This window comes from Patagioenas fasciata, chromosome 2, assembly GCF_037038585.1.
Source record: "Patagioenas fasciata isolate bPatFas1 chromosome 2, bPatFas1.hap1, whole genome shotgun sequence".
NCBI classification, from domain to species: Eukaryota; Metazoa; Chordata; class Aves; order Columbiformes; family Columbidae; genus Patagioenas; species Patagioenas fasciata.
The window spans coordinates 84,070,299-84,083,510 of NC_092521.1; the positions used below are offsets into that span (position 1 = coordinate 84,070,299).

The window sequence follows — 13,212 nt, forward strand, 5'->3', positions numbered from 1 at the left end:
GTTTTAATATTATCTCTGTCAGAGTCTTCCTGTCTGATCTTAGACAGATCACTATTTGATGCCTCTGCATTCTCCCTGCAGTAAAATGTGGGTTGTTAACAATGTCCATTTCTGTATGTAATGATTATAACATGATTTGAGAGCCTTGGGTGTATTTTTTTCTGTGATAGACTGTGGAAAGACTGAGGATTATTTAACTGGAGCAAAGACTAGCAATTCTGTAGCTTTCCCACAGCCTGCTGCATTTAGAGTGTGGGGGGATGGCTTGTTCATAATCCAGCTGCAATTCTAGAAAATCTAATTGCTTTCAGTTGTTTATTATTATCCACCAGTTGAAGGTTACTGCCACCAGAGAATAGCTAAGGGATGGGGTAGATGGGAGAGTTTCTGCAGCCTGGGACTGGTTCTATTAGCTCAAATAACATTTTGAGGTATCTTCAGATATAAGACTTTGTGGTAAAGTGAAAAGAAATGTAGCTGTTTCCATGTCTGTGGCTGAGCTGTGAGTTTAAGGATAATTGTCTAGCTTGTAATGCCTTTCAGTGGGGATACAATGAGTCCCTAAAGGGAAGGATGCCTCCCTGGGAAATCTCTCCTCTAAACCCCCATTTTTCAATATGAATTGTGCATGCAGTTCAAGAGCACCTACCTTTGTTATAGCTTTTTTCCAATCAGAGCAAAATAGTTCCAATATCCTGATATCCTTTTATATGTAAAAGACAGGTGCGTGCACAGGTAAAGGTACCTACAGCATAGTTAATGTATCTCCACTGTTTAAGGTTACTAATTAATATATAAAACATGTTCCATTTTCCTTTTTGCAAGAAAAGATATTCACTGAGCCAAAAGGCCCAGATACTTAGGGACATGCTTTCGTGGCATTGCTGGGTTAACAGTTGGACTTGATGATCTTGAGGGTCTCTTCCAACCAAAATGATTTTATGATGTATCTCATATTTTAAAAATTACATAGGGGAAAACAAAAAACATATGAGGTTTTCTGTGTACCCAGCCGTTTTTTGGCAAAATGCTTTTATGGGTTTGATCTAAATATTTTTTCAGTCAATTTGAAAATCTCCAACTGACTATAATGGGACTTCTGTCCTGTACCACATCATTTAATCAAAAAGTGAACTCACATTGTAGATGACAGTAGGTATTCTTCCAAGATTAGGAGATTTTATTTTTTAAAAAAATAGTACATTCAATAATCACGCACTTCTATAGTCAATAATATGTTTTAGTATATGTCCCTAGTTCTCTAAATTTTGTAATCAGTGTAGTTAGTGATACATGCCCAGCTTTAATTTCTCAGGGAACTTACCCAGGGATAATTCCTTACTCTTTATCAGTGGTCAGAATTATCCATTTCATCACTGAGAAAATGTGTTCTTTGGACTCATAGGCTTTCAGAAGTGCCTCAAATTTATCTAGTTGGCAAATACAGCAACTTAATTAAGATTTATGAACAAGTACACTTCTAATTCTGTGAAAATGTCTGTTCTCCTGTGGGGGTAGGGGAGAATATATCTTAAAAATGAACTAGGAAAAAAACAAAACAACCCTTTGGCCTAATATCCAGAAATGTTTTTACTGGGTTATAGTTGAATAAAACATCAGGCTTCTTCAGCAAGTAACAGCTTCTGACTACTCCCTGATGGATGCGCTTGAAAGCAAATGCTCATCCTTTGCTTACTGACAAAGGTGACCCTTTGATATTCTGAGTGCTTGATGCTGACAATCAACTCCTGAAATACGTGTATGAATTTTATATGCTATCTAAAAGTGTGTGTGGCAGGGAGGAAAGTAGGGGGATGGAGAAGGGAGAATGTAGAAAAACACTAAAATAAATGAGAACCCACATTCAGATTTAAATGAAGACTTAGGAAGAAGGAAATTAATTCATATGCACAGGTTTAGTTGAACCTTCATTTGCATGTCTGGATCATCTAGTTCTACAGATCAGAAGCTTGAAATATGAAAAATGTCTCCATGCTGTTTTGTTCCCCAGCTTTGTTTCTAAACAAAAGTTTGTGACTTGTAAACAGATAGTTAAGGATTTGTGTGAGACAGCAGGTACAATCTAAAAGGCTGCACATTTAAATTTCAACAGGAACCTCTTGAGAAAGTCTGCTCAACTAGGAATATATTTATGGGAAACATTAGCCAAGGCTGCCATTGAGTAGATTATTCTTTCAAATGAGTAATTTCTCAAAGTTCATTACTTGGGATGTGAAGGGGTAGCTCACGTGGCTTGAATGCTGCAGCAGAAGAATGTAGGCCCTTTGGAAAGACCAGGCCAGGAGGGCAAGGAGGTAGATTAGCAAATGACCAGCTCAGGTAGCTGGTCAAAGCTTTGCTTTGGAACAGGTGACAAATCAGTCAAGAGATTGTGGAAAAGAGCACATATTAACACAAGACATCACACTAGGCATCTGCTACAGACTACCTGCACAAAGAGATCAAGTAGATGAGGTCTTCTTTGGGAGGGGAGGGGAAGGGAGGAGGAGGGGAGGAGAGAGGGGAGGGGAGGGGAGGGGAGGGGAGGGGAGGGGAGGGGAGGGGAGGGGAGGGGAGGGGAGGGGAGAAGAAATGGCCTTCAGTTGCACCAGGGGAGGTTTAGACTGGATATTAGTGAAAACTTCTTTGTGAAATGGTTGTGAAGCACTGGAACAGGCCGCCCAGGGAAGTGGTTGAGTCATCACGCCTGGAGATATATAAAAAACATGTAGATGTCTGGTGCTTAGGGACCTGGTTTAGTGGTGGACTTGTCAGTGTTGGGGTAATGGTTGGACCTGATGACCTTAAAGGTCTTTTCCAACATAAACAATTCTATGATTTTATGATTGATGAAATAAAATAATTATTTCTGAAGCACATGTAATTGGTATGCTCCAATCAATCTAAATAATCTAAAAGGAATTTCTCATAAAATATTTTCTGTAGGTAAATTAATAGGCATTTGCATAAGGTGGGTCTATCAGGGTGCATGATATAGATTCTGACGGGCTTTGTTACTTGGAAGTAGCAGGAGGGTCAAGCTCACAGCAGTTTACAATTACCATGGATATACATGCAAGAGTTTTCATGCAGAGAGCATTAATTCTTGGCCCACAACCTCCTCGGTAGTTGTTTTTCCCTATGTGTACAGGGCATTCTGTGAAGAATTTTAGCAGCTGTAAGCAGCATTAACTCTGTTTTAAGCAACTGACCTGAAATGTGTAAAACCACAGAAAGAAAATGGAGTGAGAAGAAACTATGAATGTTCTGACACCTCTGTTTGCATGCCCTTTAAATCATCTCTCAGTGCCCTGATCAGCTTGATTGCAAGAGCTGCAAGGTAGGAGGAAGCATGTCATAGAGCCACAAGTGCAGTTATACTGTTTGGTTCTGTCTTCTAGGGAAAACTTAACCTTCCATTAATGACAACATGATGTTAAACACAGAAGTTATACAATTGACTTGATTTACCTTCATATTGCCTTCCAGCATGAATATATTGTATTGGTAAAGCTAACAAACATGGTAAAGATGACTGAATGACCATTATGAGAGCCTGTGTGGGACGGTAAATCCTTCTTTTTTCCAATAGACATCCAATGGTGAAATATTGCTTGATGTTTCACAAAGAGACAAAGCAAGAAATAGTGCCAGATAGACTATATCCCTGTACAGAGAGGCCATTTCAGCTGAGCACTTCTTGGAACCCTGCCCTGTACGACATAGCATATGCAAGTTGGAGACAGAAGAGCTACAGTCTTTGGATGATATGACTCCAAAATAAACAACCGTGGAAAGAATGGGAACGATATATCCAGCAAAAACATATGCTGATCTGTTTTTCCCCTTCTTCCTAAATGTATATTTTTAATTTGCAGATCACTCAGTATTTGGTTTGTTTACAACCCTTGTTGTTCAGAGATTTTTTTTGGGAAAGTAGCAGAGAGAAAGGATTGATATTTTTCTTTTCTCCCTTACTTCCAGAGGGTGATTTTTCCATTTCCTTCGCCTGCCACCTCAGACTTTCATGATAACTACAAGCTTCACTGAACCCTGAAGTACTTGCAAGTGGATGCTGAGGTTTTTTTTCACCCCATTAAGGGTGAAAGAAAGCCACAGTCTGCATTAGTGCATATGGATCAAGAGTAGCTATTAACATCACAACACATTTTCAGTTTGTGTTTTGAAATGTTATACTGACTGGCCACAGCTCTCAATGTGCTGTTGCCCCACTGTGAACCTATGTTCACCAGTGACGGAAATGGCAGCAGAAAAAAGGTAGTCACAGACAATATGGATTTCATTTAATAAAGAGATTTCTCAAAGATTTATGGTTTAATATTTTTGGTGACCCAACTGTAAACAACAAATGGTGGAATAACAATGGTTCTTTGTCTTGAGTCTGAAAAAGGGTTTTTTTTTTTGCTGTTGCTAGCCTGCAAGTTCTATATTCATGTCATTGCAGCTTTATAGTGAGGATTTTACTGTGCTGTACAAACAAATAAGAAAATGCTAATCACAGTTCCAAAGACCAGTGGTCCAACTAACACAAAATAAAGCATGAACTTCACCTGCAGTCTGTCCTTGGGGAAGAAGATTAACATGCTCAGCTGTCTTTCTACAGCCAGAAGTCTAAGGGCACACAATTTAAGAAGACATGTAGATGATTGCTGACAAGGGTAGGATAGGACAATCTGTAAAAAGATACGGTCCAAAATGTAACCCCTGTCTGAGTGGGTCATTAACATATGGAAAACAAAATTATTTAGTTTGGGACACAAAAAAAAGAAAAACAATAATTAACAGAAATATTGGCTTAAGCATGCCAGTATTTGCTTCTCTAGGTAGAATGGTGTCCTGGTTTTGTTAAAAAACAAGTTTATCTTTTAGTGAATTTTGCCTGTCAGCTAAAGCCTTCATATTAGCTGCATTTTCCTGGAGAACCAGACACATGTTTTGGTAAACCTAGCAATGGAATGCAAACTTATTGATAAGCACGGATGGACATCTCAGGAGAGGGGCAACGAGAAACTGACCGAGAGACTGACCAATGGTGTATAGCATTCCATTCACGTGGATACTTCATATAAAAGTGGGAGATCACGAGGTTCTCGTCCCTTTTTTCCTTCCCTTCTACTTATGGCTGACATTAGGAGGGGACCTTGCTGGTCGTCCCTGCGAACTGAGGCCTAGTGAGAGACTGAATCCAGCTCCGGTTGGCTACAGAGTCTAATCCAGGACTTTGGGTGCTGGCTCTGCAGTTGCTGAGACTCACAAGATTGGTTTTGTACATTTTGTATTATTTTCTCTATTCTTACTAGTAGCATTAGTAAAACATCTTTAATTTTTCCAACTCTCTTCTCTCTGTCCTTCTTTTCCTCCCGATCGCCTGTCCTTAGTGGTAAGGGGGGAGAGGGAGGGGCAAAAAGAAGGAAGTGGGAGGGAGAGGAGGTTAATAATACATCTGCCAGGGTTTGATTGTCACCCCGCAATCTTAACCCTCGACAAATGGGAAGAAGGGGAGGAGGTTACGTACCATTACACTGTAAGTACCAACACATGCCATGATGTAGGAAATGTGCCGTGTTTGAAACAGATGGTTGTAAGGCTTTTATATTGTGTAATATATTTGGGTACAAGGATGATGCCAAGTAGATTCACAATTATGATGATCGTAAGTACTAACTATGCTATATTTCCTGCCTTTTCATTTCCTGAATAACATTCTTGCCCATCCCACCCATTTCTCATTATCTCCTTTCTCAACCCCCATATGACAGTTTTAAATCTGCAAGCTGTTTCTAGATTGTCGTCCTGGGCCTCTAACCTCTCAACTGTCCCTCATTTCAGAGCTATCTCTATTCCACAGAGACCGACTGTACAGACTTCTATCAGTACCAGTAAATCTTTCAAAGAGGAATATGAGACAAGTGTATGTATGTGTGTGCAATTCAATATAGGAATGAAGGGCAGTTGGGAAAGTCAAGTGGTGGAACATAAAATATGAATGATGGATGAAGAATAAAGGAAGTGCAGATGTGCCTCAGCATTTGTTTTACTTTTTAAGAGAATGACAAGTATTCAGCCTTTTGAAGTAGGAGGCAGGTGACTTAAGTATTTAAACAGGAAGGGAGAAAGGGGCTAAGAACTCTGATTTTTGTTTATTTTAAAATCCCGGTTTAGAAATTTCTGACTTTTAGGTGTGCTTAGGGTCATTTAACCTGCCTGTACATCAGTTTCCTCACCTGTAAAAAGCTTGTCTTAATGCTTCTTTTACCACAGAGTTAAACATATCATTGCAAGTAACTAATATTGGTATGCATAAAGGACCTTAACACTTTCTTGTCAGAAGCAAGGCCCATGAAAACCCTGTGCTCTGCTAAGAGAGAAATTCCTCTGCAGAGAGTGGTGCAGACAGCTGTCAGTGCTCCCCAAGGATCACAGCACCCTCATACCAGTGATATGCTGGAGGCAGCCTAAATCTGAAAGGGTGCAAAACTTTAGTCCTCCTCCTGCATGGTAAAGGGCGTGGAGGTCCTCTGAGAGGTAGAGCATCAAGTCAAATTCCATGTGCACATTTAGCTGTGTAAAAAATACTGTTGAGGACTTGCCAGGGGCAGGGGTCCAGCCCAGAGCCTTGTGTACGCTGTGGGCAGTGCTGCAACTCTCAAAGTCCCTCAGATTGAGTGATGCAACCTAGGGATGACTGACAGCTGTCTTCAGTTTTGCTGTGAGCTACTTCAAGCCCAGGAATTGTTCAGGACTGAGAGGTCATTCAGAGACTTAAAGCCTGTCTCTCTGACTGTCAGTTCTCCTGGAAACAGGGTGCAGAATGTAGACCTGGAGAAAATATATTGTGAGTGTCAGAAGACATTAAAAACTGTTTTGAGCAGACTCCCTGAATAAACAGAAGTCACAAGCGGAAATTTGAATTTCAGACCTCATAAAGATTACAAATAGTCACTGCGTTTGGAACAGGAAGCTGAAGGCATCTGATGTGTCACTGTGCAAGTTACAAGGTAAAGAAAACAAATACTGAGCAAGTGTTTGCCAATAGAAATGAAGATGGGAAGAATTATTTCAGTTCGACCTTTCAAGTCTTACGTTTTGGGGGGGTCAAAAGTTTTGATGATAAGTACAGAATGCTAGTGTACTAAAGATCTGAGAGGACGTGAAAGTTTCTTTTGCTAGTTGTCACATCATCCAACTAAGATATGATACCTTTTAACCATTGGAGTAATGTGACCTGTTATTGCCTCAAATGCTGAAAATACATGGACTGTATTACATTACAATAATTTTCCTTGTTTAAATAGCCCTTTGTGCCTGCTCACAGCCAGATATTTTTGTCTCAGTATGTGACTTAGTCCCACTACTTGCAATCATTAGGAGAGATACTATCTTTTGTTTGATTTGCTTCTGGTGAAATACACTGCAAGGGAGAGTTCTGCTTGCTTTTAGAATACTTGTAGCCAGAAGTAAAATCAGGTAAAAGAAAGAAAAACAGTACTGAGACTACATTATATCATTCAGTTCACCCCCTCCTCCTCCAAAGTAGGACCAATGGTGCCTTAACTGTTCCTGACAGAGGGGAACTTATCTTTCATGGTGGTTCTTTCAGCACCGAAGGATTCTGGTTTTGCCCAGAATAATGCAGTACCCTTTCTGCTTTGCCTAGCCACATAGCAGCAGGACTTTGACTTTATCTTCCTTGAAAAATTGTGTTGTCAGCAGGGGATGATTGTTTATGATAGGTTGTACAGGCAGTAACATCAGATAGTTTCCAGGTAAGCCTACTGCTTGAACTATATGAACATCAATAAGACACAGTAAAAATGAAAATTATGTCTAGAAGTTTACTTTTAGTGCCAGACAGGCAGAGTGTGACAAAACTATCCCACAGTTGTGCCTGTTGTTATCAGTAAAGACAGTTGAACCTCTCCACTCTAGGCTGCCAGAAGCTGTTTCTGGATTAATGGGTAAGATTTAAGACTAGTTCAGATCTTCCTTTAGTGTAAAAGAAAGAGACATCCTGTCCCTTTGTGTAACAATGATTTGTAGGTTTGTGCTCTGACAAGACCACTCAGTGACGGATGCAAGTACATGAATTTTATGTAGCCAATGGGACAGCCATACAAAGACATCAAGTGCATACAAATGGTAACTATACCTTTGAGTATAATCTTGGAACAGGGCAGATTTTTCGTGCGGGAATATCTGAAGACTTCTAGGGAACATAGTATATGTTTCTATATACATCTGCAATACTGCTTGATTGTTTACCTGTGATTCAGAGATGCATTCACCCCAGTTCTTTGAAATTGTACAAAGCAGCCACAGGTACAACTAGATCTCTTTTAAAACCCAAATAAAATGTTGCAGACTTTGGCTGGCCAGTAGTGCTGGGCACTTCTCTACTTTGATGCTCATGTAATCCTTTTATTTTATTTTGGGATTGAGTCCCTGCCAAGTGCCATAATTTCTTAACCAGAAGAAAAGATATCTTCAGGTTAAAATGTCACTGTGCCCATCAAGCACACTTCAATGAATAGCTGTAGTTCACAAGTTATTCAGCAGTGCGATGAATAATTCCAGTCTAAAACTTTTCTGCAAGTTCCTTATATTATTATGTTTGAGGCTAACCAAGACTGGAGATATGAATTTCTAATTTTTTTAAAAGGCTTTATTTCATGAATATATAGGAATGAAATTCAGGAATACAAGAACTGGGTAATAAAATGGTGGATCTAGTGTCAGAGCCACAGCATACAATCAACTTACATGGATAACACCAGGAGCTTCTTGTTGGCAGCCACATATCCTTGTTCAGTGTGACACAGTAGCATCTTTGGGCTGACACTAAAGTGTGTAGCATACAAAACTGGGGAGCACTTTTTAAAGACTGATAGTACTCACAGGTACCAAAAAAGGGCTACTTTGTTTTGTGTGTGCTTAGGCATGGAAAGCTTCACAAACATGTTCATTATTCTCATTTGCCCACACCAATCAAGTTTAATTGCTCAGTTAAATTGCCTGGTTACCTTCATTTGGAGACATTTGGCTGTTTCTATCATCTATACTCACACCAACACTCAACTTTCTCTAATAATAAATGGCTGCTCTTCCATGCCTCTTGGCTAATTGTTCAATTACAAGGGTGTGAGCAGTTCTGGCATTTGAAAGACATATGAAAGGCCACTTGTGAACAGCCCAGGGACACAGAATCAATGACATTTATACATTATGTGTCATTTCTACGATTTGTAATCGTAAGTGTATTAAAGTACCAATAGGCAGAACAACAACTTTTAAAAATAACTACATTTTTTTCTCTCTCAATGACTCCAGTTCAAACTTTCTTCATTTTCTGGTCCAACTAGATCGTTTTTTAACTATCAGCAAACTTGTCCTGCAGGAATATTTACTCCACCATCAGTCCCTCTGTAGCCAATAGTTTCTACTAAAATTCTGCAGTGGAGAGAACGGAGGACTTGGAGCTGAGCAGGTTTAATGTCAAAATTCACATTGAAAATGGCAGACTGTAGGACTTGCCTCAGCAGCACATTATTTATCTTTGGAGAAAGAGATTCTCAGTTACCCCATTCCGCCTGAGCAGACTGTGAAAGAGGAGTGTGTGTAGAAGATGGTTGTCCTTTGTTTTCTTGGTGTTGGTTGGTTTTGTTTGTTTGTTTGTTTGTTTTGGAGTTTGGGTTTGTTTTTTTGTTGTTGTTGTTTCATTTTTGTTGTTGTTTTTTTCCTTGACTCTATATTTCTTACTTTTTTTTTTTTTTTCTTCCTTCATCATCTCATCTTCTGTTTTTATTTGTACTCTCCTTAGGTAACCCTTTTCTCCTGGCTCCTATCCTCTATCCTCGTTTGATGTCCCTTTCCTCTGCCTTGATTTCTCTTTGCAAAGCTTCTTCTCCATCCGTGTCTGTCTTTTTAGTTCTTCTCTCTTATTCTGGCTTTTTTTTTTTTTTCTCCTTACTGTCTTGTCTTCCCTCTCTGCTTCTCCTCTCTGAGGATTCTCTGCCTTTGGCTTTTTCCTGTAGAATGGTCTTAATGTTACCCTTTATGAATGCTGATTATCCTGGTTGGAGCTCTGTGAGTATTACACCAGCTGATTAGCTCTTCATTTGAATTGTGCCTTGCAGCCAGTTAGCAGGAAAGGAGTGTCACATCTAACTTTGACTGACAGCTGATTGGCAGGCAAGAAAAGCAGCCACCATCTCTCATGGGAATGCTCAGAAGCTTGCAGAGGGAGATAAAATGTCAAACCACTGTGATCTGCAGCCTTTGCTAAGAAGCTTGAGAGATCAAACTAGATCAGAGACAATCCCACTTTAGTTTGGAAAACTAAGCTGTATTTTTTCTACTTTTAATGTGTCATCATCAATAGCATAATTTCTGCATTCTTCAAGAGAGACTCCTATAGACTATGGCACCCTGGACAGTGTAGAGTCTCTAGACTTACCACAAGTGCATTAGCTCCACAATTCACATAAAGATATGCTGCTTGGGGAGGTGGATATTCTCAGAGTGAAGCTATGATTTTTTTTTTTTTTATTTGTAATTTTTATTATTTTTAGAGACCCTTTTTTAACTGTCAGCATGTTTTGAACTTAGAAATTTCAAGCTGTCTGTTGCTTCTAGTGTACAAGCAAAGTGTTCTTCAATTCTTTGTAACAGCATGGCTTGTGATACTATGGTCATGTCACAGAGTCCTCAGTGGCACCACAAAAGCTCCTCAGAAAATGGCTGCATCATTGTTGTGTGCAGTGGGAAAAAAAAAAAAGGAAATGGTTGCCTTTTGCTACATAGAGAGAATCCTCAACAAAATGTGTGTACTGTGAATCCTAAGCATCTTGGAACAAAACTTCTTCTAGTTTATATAGTTTGACTCTAGGAAAATTCATGAGTATGAGGGGAAAAAAAAGATTACATTTTAAAGCTAAATATTTGGCCCAGACCACCGTATAATGAAGCTGCATTATTTCCAAACAAAAATGAAAAGCAAAATATTCACCATAATTGTGCATGATTGGTCATGGGACTTGCTGGTTAAATGAGGAACTTCCTGCTGTGGATTACAATTTGAAGCTTAAGTGTACTAACCTTTCTGCTGAACTACTCCTCAGCAGAATCTGGGCAGACAGGTGAACTAAAAGCTGTAGCCAGCATTGTTTTTACCTACTTGTTATTGCTGGCTTTCTAGTGCTTCTAAGATCAAAACATAGATGTGTATGAAAGAGTCTTACCTTGCCAACATATTGGTAGTCAGTTCCTGTGTATTCCTCCAATAAAAAGAACTGATTCCACATCCAGCTCCTTTTGGAACGATGAAGGTCTTGCCTGCTGTTTCCAGACAATACCAAAATCTTTTCCTTTTCTGGAAAGCTGCTAGTCCTTTTGGATAGTGGAGTTAAGAAACTTTGGTGGGGCTGACCAGCCCAAAACAGCAGCCAGAAGCAGTGGTAAGTTCTCATCACGGCAACACAAGAAGGTCTAAATAATGACTTTTTTTTTCTTTTCTTGTCCTCAAACTAACCTACTTTACTGCACTGAATCCAATCTCATGCCGTCTTCCTTTAAATAGTCTTCACAGTCTGAAAGGATCTCTGAAAAGAAAAATACCAACTTTTTAAACATTTTCAAAGATACTTAACATTCATCACTACAGCAAATAAACCCAAAAAGTAGAAGAGTAATAGTGATGGAAAGCTGGGCTGTTTCTGGTTCAAAATATTGCAAATGGTCCTTCAAATAATCTGTGTGAATCTATACTGAGTAGGAGGAAGGAGTCTCAATGTTTGGGTTTGTGTGAGTTGCTTGTGATGTTATTTATTTATACATTTATTCACTTATTCATTCATTCATTTATTTATTTCCTCCCCACTTTTTAAACTCCGGTTAGTTCCATTAATTGACTAAGACAAACCAGGCTTTTCTCCTTTTACTGCCTGGAATTTGAGGTGTAACTGATCAGTTTCTGACTAGGGACCTTGATGAGGTTACCTTATTACACCAAAGAAGGTCTAGCAAGAGTGCACTCTGTCTTCCCAGGAGGCATTCTGTTGCTATAGTTATGGGCTGAAGAGTCTGAACTTAGATAATTCCATGATTTTCCCTCACATTTAAGGAGTTTTGCCTTTGATTTCATTTAGGAAGGGTCAGGTAAACAAGTTAGTGAAATAAACATGCATATTTGTCAATATGTTCCACATGCTAGACCTGGTAGATACTGCGTAGGTAGTTAAGTGGACATTTTGATTTCCTCACTTATCTACTGCCAGAGTTCTATACTGAGTTTTGGTTCTTTAAATACATAGTTCTATACATCGATGCTTTCATGAATAACTTCTAAAAAAACCCCAAACAGTTAGTTTATCTCTGTTAGCTTGTACTAGCTACTCCTTACTATTACTAATACTAAATATCTGTGCACCTGCAAAATAATTATGAAAATGATCCCTATGTCTGAAGACTGAATGATTTTCTGAATAAAAAAAAGCTATACATACAGTACCATAGCGTAGTGTGGATAATTCTTCAGTTTTTAAAAAAGGTGAAAGCTTCTATTCAGGAAGAAGAAATTATACTGTGTGTCTTAGGTAACCTGCCAGGCAAAATGCCTAATGAACTGCTTTGGAACATTTTATAATCTGAAGAAATCAGAATTAGTTGACAGAAACATTCCACAATATATATATATTTTCATAAACAATTTGATAACTCTTTAGTCCAAACAGATCCATATTCTTAGAGAAGAATAATTTGATTAATTTTAATTTGGTTTTGCAGAGATGCTCTTTGGAAAAGTTATTTTTTTCAATATCCTGATCAAAAAAACATAAACCATTCTGAACCATTTCAAAATTCAATATGGCAGCTTTCAGTATTTGTAAATAAAGATCATGGAATGACAAACAGATTATACCAAATTGAAAAGAGAGTTTTTTATTTCTTTTATTTTGTAAACATTTCACACAACAGTACCTGGATCACATTCTATATAAAAGACCATTTTTTTCCCTATATTGTTTGTGTTTGTTTTTTTTCAAGGTGTAAATCAGGCAGAATGTAGCCTTTGAGCTACATTGATGGAGTTAAAGTATTTACAATGCCTCAGGTTAGCCACTCTTCTGGTTGTTATTGCTCTTAGTAATAAATTGTATAAAATAACTTCAAGTCTCTTACAGTTCCTCTTAGTAA

The 13,212-nt window shown here is 38.7% G+C and overlaps 1 protein-coding gene across 7 annotated transcripts in view; it reads right to left on the minus strand.

Annotated features, from left to right (window-relative positions):
* LOC136098272 (cadherin-6) overlaps window positions 1-13,212 on the minus strand; it is a 107,690-nt gene that overhangs the window by 42,404 nt on the left and 52,074 nt on the right. For all 7 annotated transcript variants that reach the window (XM_071804500.1, XM_071804499.1, XM_065831532.2 and 4 more), the window contains one exon: window positions 11,259-11,618. In XM_071804500.1, coding sequence (XP_071660601.1) covers window positions 11,259-11,486 — 228 coding nt within the window. In that variant the 5' untranslated portion in view covers window positions 11,487-11,618. The remainder of the gene's footprint in view (window positions 1-11,258; window positions 11,619-13,212) is intronic.